General features: G+C 41.8%; 1 protein-coding gene across 1 annotated transcript in view; it reads right to left on the reverse strand.

Annotated features, from left to right (window-relative positions):
• Window positions 1-4718, reverse strand: part of T265_11822 (hypothetical protein) — a gene marked incomplete at both ends in the record, with an annotated part of 17041 nt that extends 12323 nt beyond the window's left edge. Inside the window, 3 exons of the mRNA XM_009178599.1 lie at window positions 681-762; window positions 1576-1673; window positions 4524-4718. Of these exons, the coding sequence (XP_009176863.1) occupies window positions 681-762; window positions 1576-1673; window positions 4524-4718 (375 nt within the window). The remainder of the gene's footprint in view (window positions 1-680; window positions 763-1575; window positions 1674-4523) is intronic.
• Window positions 4719-8629: the final 3911 nt, after the last annotated feature.

The raw sequence follows: 8629 nt of genomic DNA on the forward strand, positions 1-8629 counted from the left end.
AATAAGGTATCCTTCAATGATCCCGATAAGGTGCACAACAAACAAATGACAAATGTGGTGTGGAAAGGTAATTTTCTTAGGTAAATTTACATTGAAACACCACCAGTAGTGGAGGTTATGAGAATCTCATTATCCAGTGCCCTTAAATGAATTTCCATCAGGCAATGAACGACTTACTATGTTTAGAACCTGCAGGCGAGATCAAATATTCCATGTCTTCAGTAGGTTTCTTCAAGTTATGCTGTCGCTCGACTGTATTACAAAATGTTAAGCTTACTAGATTGTCTGCTTAATATTCGCTCCAAATCGTCAGCCGACTGATTCGCCCAAACGACGAAAAAACTCGATTAATTTCACAGTACTGAAAAATTAAACGAGGACATCATCACAATCGAGGACATACCACCAAGGCTGCAGTTTGACCTGGCATCGATTGTGCTGATTGTATCGGGGTTAGGTGACGATTACACTCATGAATATCCATGAACAAAGGAAAAATTGATTACACATCTCGCGTGACGAAAGCAAATTGATAATCATCTGCACCCAAATTTTATTCACGATGATTGGTCAGTCCTCCGATTTGTATTCTGTTTTGATACGCAGTGTCATTTTACTTGCACCTTGTGTTCCACGGTAACCTGATGCAGAAATACATCTGCACCGACACTCACACTTACTTTTCCACGATAGTCAATTTCCACACCCTGGTAGATATCTTCGTGCATGTAGTCATGGAACACTTTACCTTTAAACGGATTTCTGAAATGAAAGAAAGAAAAGTGGCAGTGGGTTTTTTGAGAGAAATTAACACGTAGATCAAAAGGAAAAAACGAAAGGCTAATAAATTATTTTGGAATTCGGTTCCCGTGCTTGTCTTGGAATAAATTTTCACGACGATTTGTGAACCTTCTGTCACACATTGGATTAAATAATAATCCTTTAAGCAGAAATAAATAAGGTATCCTTCAATGATCCCGATAAGGTGCACAACAAACAAATGACAAATGTGGTGTGGAAAGGTAATTTTCTTAGGTAAATTTACTTTGAAACACCACCAGTAGTACAGATTATGAGCATCTCCTTATCCAGTGCACTTAAATGAAATTCGATCGGGCATTGAACGACTTACGATGTTTAAAACCTGCAGGCGAGATCAAACATTCCATGTCTTTAGCAGGTTTCTTCTAATTATACTGTCAATAGACTGTATTACAAACTGTTAGGCTTAATAGTTTGTCTGCTTAATATTCGCTCCAAATCATCAGCCGGCTGATTCGCTAAAACGAGGACATCATCACCATCGAGGATATACCACGATGGCTGCAATTTGACCTGGCGTCGCTTGCGCTGATTTTATCGGGGTTCGGTGACGATTACACTCATGAATAGCCATAAACGAAGGAAAAATTGATTACATATCTCACGTGACGCACGCAAATTCATAGACATCTGCACCCAAATTTTATTCATGATTTACGTTTACGAGAAATATGGGTCAACAATGAGACGCTTCAAAGTCAAACAACGAAACGCGTTTTGAACATTGTGGTTGTTATCATATGTGATATTTACTTGGGATTGTTTGCAATATCGTCGTAGGCGAAGGTTATTATATTCTCAGCGGGGACGTTGTTTTTACGCACGACTTGATACGCGTGGTAAACGTCAGCCTGAATGAGAACACAAATGACACCGCAATTAAGGAAAACAGGCGGAGTGAGGCATGGGGTACAAAGAAGGAAAGCATTGTGTGTATGATAATTCCAACTTGGTGGAGTATCAGTTATCCAAACATTATTGTGATGCATTATACCAAGAAGAGGAAGCATGATTCTAGTCTGGAATAGCGTGTGCGGGCCCCAGTTGCACATTCAGTCACGTGTCAGGACCTGTGTACCGGAGCTGTACAAACTTGGTATCCCTTGACATTGAAAATGCGTCCGAATCTGTCGATCGCTTGTGTACTAGATAAATAGACGCATTTTGGTGATACTCATTGGCAATAAAATATCACCTACTGAATCTTAAGAATGGATACAGGCGAACTGATTCTGTGTACCATCTTCAATAGTATCCTCAAAATCACCCAAGTAAATGATGCCTCAGTGGACGAACGACTTTGATCAAAATGGCGGTCCACATGTTGATTCCAAATACACGCTTACCAGGTTGTATAGAATTGCTTGTTCAGATTGTCTTCATGAGGTTTTATCAGTCAGTTTAAGAACCAAAATCCGTTCCTTTCGGCTTTAAAAAAAGTAAACAGGTAAATTTTCGGTGTCCCAATAATTTTCATTCTTGGAAGGCCTTCTCGAATGTATCCTCCCTTGATGACCAGGCAACTAGGTGAACAAAGTTTGGTCATATATTCGCCAACTACGGTCACCTAATGACCTTGGATAACATGCTTGCTCTTGGAAGATATTTAGTGTAAAACCATTCTAGATGAAAACAACACATGTATGAACCTCGTAGAATGTTCCTGTTTGATTGTTGCCAGTATTGTCACTCGAACAAAAAGCTACCATTTCTGGGTCTGTCAAAGAGAGAGATTGGAAGTCACAGAGGCCTTACGGTTTGTGCGTCTCAATTACCCACTGAGCAGTGTATGTGGGGCACTCACAGATCCTCCCATACCCGGTTGCTCTATGGGTAGAAATCTTTCAAGTTGGTGTTGGATCTACTCCCCATGAATTAGGTTCAAGAATTTAGGCTCCTTTGAATGCCTGCACAATCCAACACCAATTCGGGAATGTACAAGTGTAAATGGGATTTCGGGATGAGTGCCTTAATCGCGGACACTTAATGGCCTCCCTTCTGTGTGAGGGTTTCCCGCTGTACTGGCGCATAATACTGATGACACAGGCGAACTGCCTGCTGTCTTTTCCAAGTTCCCCTCAGGGTCTAATGGAAGGCGAAATTTGTTAGGAAAATTGTGGAACCGCTTTAAGTGCATGACATTGAATGAATACGCATAAAAGCTGAAGACAAATTTTGAGTATGTTCGGACTTAAAAACCTCTGCGCAGATAAGACGCCTACTTTCCTGTCCGATAGTTTATGTCCGTTCACTTGATGTTTGCTAACAAACGACCTAGTGATGAAGGACTTTCCTCATTTCCCTGGTAGCATCACAGCCTGTTTTCAAGCTTGGATTGCAGGCTCACAATCATTATCATGTTGCATCGGTCGTGAGTGTTGTCATCAAACCGATGGTGATGTCTGCTCTTTCCCGCAGCGCGCGTAATCGAAAAAGGCTATTAGTGAAAACTTTCTTGCTTCTCTCTCAGATATTCGGTATTTTCAATTTCTTCATTTTTGTGCCAGAGTTATCCATATAGTTCCATTCTTATAACTAAGGGAAAAGTTCGCCTCCCATTTTCGTCAGCTGCAAAATCCGCGTTCAACTCGGTTGCTGCATCTCTAAACGCTCTAAAATTATTATTCAGTTTGTCCGTCACTGCTTATTTCATACGCTCTGATACAAGTTGTACAGCATGTTTTTACAATGGATTCCTCATCGCTTTCTTCGTAATACGGAATAAAATTCTCACTACGGTTGCTGAAACGCACCGCTTGTTTGTTTCAGCTCGCTGTCCTCTGCATGATCCGCAGGCATATGTTGCTTTTTTCAATGATTTCGGCTCGAGGTCCGCTGTGAATTGAATGATTCTTGAGCTTAATTACTTCAATTCACGAAGAACTTTAAAGACAGAGTCATGACCAGGAAGCAGGATTCCAGTCCTGAATGGCTAGTGTGAAACACAGCTTCAAGTCGAAACAACGACAGGCGTACAGGAGCTCCACCATCTCGTTGTCCCTTGACTTCGATAATAATACATTTGATATTCTCGTTCCTGTCTTCACTGGACAAATAAAAAGATTGCAGCAAATCATAGGGGCAATAAATTTTACTGGGTGAATCTTAGGATTGAGTACAGATAGATTTGAAACGTATGACACTTCTACGCGATTCCCATGCATATGAGTCAAGAATGAACGAAGGAATTTCACCAAAGTGGCTCTTCATATTTTTAATCAAATTCGCATGGCTCCATCGCAACAAGTAGTATACAGTTATTTTCCCACATTGACTAGCGATAGAATAGATCTGTTCGGGGGCCGTGGGAATACTCTTGTGTTTATCCAAAAGAAACCTTCTACTCACAGTCAGTGATTTCACCTAACATAACCATGTCGGTTTCCTACTAACATGAATCACGGCATGCACATCTGTAATAACCGGTGAATCGACCCACACAAAGCGAAATATCTCTGCACGACATGGAAATATTGACGAAAACCAACACAAGCTACGCAATGTGTGGCCATTAGTGTTGCCATTAGTTGTGGGTTCTATCCACCGCCTTCTCGAGTGCAATGTCATAGTCATTGTGAAAATTAGGAGGCACACAGCTCATAGTGTACCATTAGTTCAAAATTTCACTTTGAAATCTCATTCTTGCGGAAGGTTGATGAACGTTTTATACTCAAAACTGTAAAAAACCAACGAAAACATACTTGATGGCGATAATTTCGCCAGGTGTTGGTACCAGCAACGAGGACAACCCAGTTCTTCGACGGGTTGTTGTTAAATATGGATGACCAATTGTGGACATCGACGGCACCCAACCAAGCAAGGTGATTGATGCAGTACAAGAACTCAAATAGAAGCGAAGCGCGAGGCATCATGTTCAGGTTTACTTGAAGCTTCATATGCCTGAAATTTATACTCTTCGTCTCGTGTGAATCGCACTTTGCCTTACTCATATATGGCGATAGTGGGGAAAAAAACTGTCCACCAAGTATCTAATAGGTCTGTGGTACAAAGTTTAACCAAACCAGGATATGATGTGCCGTTTTGATCACCTTGTTCAATGGCTGATAATTTGCTCCACCTACTTCCAACACTGTGCGCATGAGTAATTTTTGGCGTTTTCTAGGATAAACATGACTTATTTCGATAAGCGCCAATGCGCTTCAGACAGTGGTGAACAGCAAACGGAGCCTCCAAACGAGTTTCGCGTAGTAGCTGGCATCCAATTGACTTTATTTCAGCGAGACATTTATTCGTATATGTGTATTTAAAAACCAAAGTGAAAATGTATGTGTTTGCAGTGGGCGAACATAAAGTTGATACTTCTGAGAAGCTGTGTATTTTCTCACAATGTACATCGATGGTTTCATGCCGTTCCTCGCTGACTTATTTATGTAACACGGAAGGTCACACAAATTCTTGAGCCTAGGAATTTACTTTGATCGGCGGTGAGCTGTTCATGGGTTTCCAGCAAACGTATGAGGACTGCGTTGCATCTAAAATAAACTGATTTAACGCGCGCTTCCCCAGCGCCTGTCCAGATTTGGCGTTTACCTCGTCGGTACACCGCGACGCGCATGTGCGTAACCGTAGTTCCAATTGGATGCAGATCACAAGGATAAAGCCGCTAAACAAAATGTCTCTCCACCACAGTCAATAATACGAACAGTGGGATATGGGAATTAGAATTACGATTCATGTGGCTTTTTTCGAAAATGCAATAATCGGGAAATGAAATGCTACACCTGATAAAACACACTCGTTATCGAATCTAATGGGGATAAAGGTCCGTGGTTTCTTTTTTCATGATAATATTTAATAGTGAGCCTACGAGATACTCCAGCCAGAGTAATCTTCCACTGCGTGTAGGTAAACAAGTGCATAGTCCGAATGATTTTCGTTCTATCTCAAAACGCTTTATTGTACAAAAGCGATTACCTGAGTAAAACATTCTGTGTGCCTAGGTGGCACTTATACCAAGCGAAATTCACAGCAGGCGTTTTAATGAAAACTTCCAACGCCTCAGGTTCCTGGTAAAACACCCAGGAAAATGAACGGGTAGAAATTGCGAGGATGTTGTACTTATATGCAAGCAAAGTGATACGAGCGTTAGCCATTCTACTCGCGTACCCAGTGCATGACTCACACTCGCAGGGTATGAGGTCTATCGACAACACTCGAAGATTGGTCGAACCCATGTGGGTTGGAACTAATTAACAAAATGGATCCAGCACTATTTTGTGCGCAACCAAACAGAAAATCACTCAATCCTAACCACACACTGCATTTTTTCCGGTCGATTTAATATACATTCTTGCCAAAATCGCGGTTGATATTCGGTGAAAATCATTCAACCGGAAATCTATTTCAAGGAGACATTGTTAATGGAAAACCAGAGAAAATCGAAAGTACGATTGAAGACAATCGTCATTTAGTGAGTATTGAGGCAACTAAACTGTATGGGGTCAATATTGATTTAACGCTTGAATAATCAGGGAAAACACATCCGAGACGCAAACAATCGCGCTTGGTAAGGATAGTTGGATGACCAAGTTTCTAAATATTCTGTTTGTGTACGTTTCCGTTTGTCACTCGTGGGAGCGAGAGAACGACCGCTTTCAATTAGGTTGCCACGTCATAGTACCAAGGTTCTTGTTTGTAAAAATGTAGCAACCTTCCACCTGCAATTTTGTATCCAGCGTGTAACCATGCTGAGCCGACTGCACGAAGCCAGCTGGCTGTCGGTTCTGCGGCAGTCCATCTGTTGTTACGTTTGACGAACATATTAAGTGATGGACAGCGAGTTCACCTACCACAGCGGCCATTACTTCCACTGATTGCCAAAACTTGAATTAAACGTGCAGCTTCTATAAGGATCAACCTAGTAGCGGGAAGTTGTGTTCCAAAACGCAAACCCCGCAGACCGTTTAAAACGGATTTACCTTAGCCGCTGTAATAGGTCCGAATTTTGAAGTTAAACATGATGCAAACCCGCGTACGCGCTAAGCATGATCAGACAAGGCATCAGCTGTTTTGGCCTGTGGGGACTGAGCACACACTCACACGCTTCGCTCCGCCAAACGGCTACCTGTCGCTCTGAACAACAATGACATTCTCCAGAGAGCTATTTGTGATGTGCCAGCCAAGGTAATTAAGTATGTGCGAAAGCTTTCATACATTAACCTAGTGCATAGGGTAATTCGCGTTTTGTACATTTATTCGCCAAGGAAGTAATATCCAGAAGCATGTGTTATGTCAAGCCCCTGGTCGATGGAACAACTCGGCACTTGGGCCGTCCTCTATGTTGGGTCATTGAGTAACATTGAGTAACACAGGGTAACAACAGCACGACTGAAGTTTTTATATTGAGCCGTCTGATCTACATGACGTCAGATGGGAAACTGGGATAAATAAGAATTTATAATGAACGAATAGGTGAATGAATACCACTTGGGCCGTCCTCTATGTTGGGTCTGAAAACATTGAGTAACAAAGGGTAATAACAGCACAACTGAAGATTTTTATTAAGCCGTCTGATCTACATCACGTTAGGTGGGAAGCTGGGATAAATAAGAATTTATAATGAACGAATAGGTGAATGAATGAATGAATGAATGAATGAAATGAGATGAAATGAGACAGTGGGTTAAGGAGTCCGGGCAATGGCTTTGTAGATCAGCAGTTTTCAAATGGATCCAGTTCAGTTGTCTAAGCTTATATAAGCAAACAAATACTGACCTACAACTCAAGGCGCAAGAAACTATATAGTGTTATTTCAAAAGCGCCATTCGGCAAACTTTTCCGAAGATCATAGACCTCCTACCAGTTGTCAAATGGATCCAGTGCAGATGTCTCAGCTTATATAAGCAAACATATACTGACCTACGACTCAAAGCCCAGACACTATATAGTGTTATTTGAAAAGCGCCACTCGGCAAACGTTTCCGAAGATCATAGACCTCATTGATACTAGCCCGCAGAAGAAAACTCTTATTCAGGTATTCCACTGTACTCAACAAAGTCTGATCACCCACAAAATTATAAGGATTTTCTGCAGTCCTGTCACCCAATCTCCCCTCTTCCAACAAGAGTAGAAAGACCGCACAGAATCTTTTGTCTAATGCAATGGTCATAGTCTCCGGACGACCTTTGACAACACTTAGTTAGAAAGACGCGTTGTTGACGAAATCCGTCATACTGGTGAACCCACGAAACTGTTGTTGTTGCGAGACACCAATGCCCTATGGTAGGAAATGATCTGTCATCCAAATGTGTGAACATGGTGAAAGTTAATTTCGTGCGGTAAACCCGAAATGGGATGTTGGGAAACCCTTCAGTCGCACTGCGCAAATTGCGATACCGGATTCCCATGGAATGGAATGGAAATCCGACAAAAGCTAAACCATGAGATTAATTATATCCTTTTCAGCACATTTTAAAACGTGTTCTTTCACATATAACCGGCTGTGAACAGTGGAATTCGTCCTGGCATAGCGTTTAAGATGCTGGCCGTACCCCTCTGAGAAATGGAACGTTGTGCCTTGTGACTTGCTGTTTTATTAGGTGGGCTCATAGGAAAAACCCAGTGTTTTATATCCGGTAATGACAATGATTTATTTCAGTCCAGTGGACCTGCCATGCACTGGATTGTTCATAAGATAGTGTTTGCCCATATTGTCGGCGAACGCGGTGTGAATTATTCCATTGTGAAGTGGGGAGAGAAGGTTTCTGAAGGAGTGAGTCACACTGTTTGGAACCACTGAACTTTCGACTAATGGAAATTCTTAGGGTCAACTGTAGGTGCGAGAAC

This window comes from Opisthorchis viverrini, assembly GCF_000715545.1.
Source record: "Opisthorchis viverrini unplaced genomic scaffold opera_v5_601, whole genome shotgun sequence".
NCBI classification, from domain to species: domain Eukaryota; kingdom Metazoa; phylum Platyhelminthes; class Trematoda; order Opisthorchiida; family Opisthorchiidae; genus Opisthorchis; species Opisthorchis viverrini.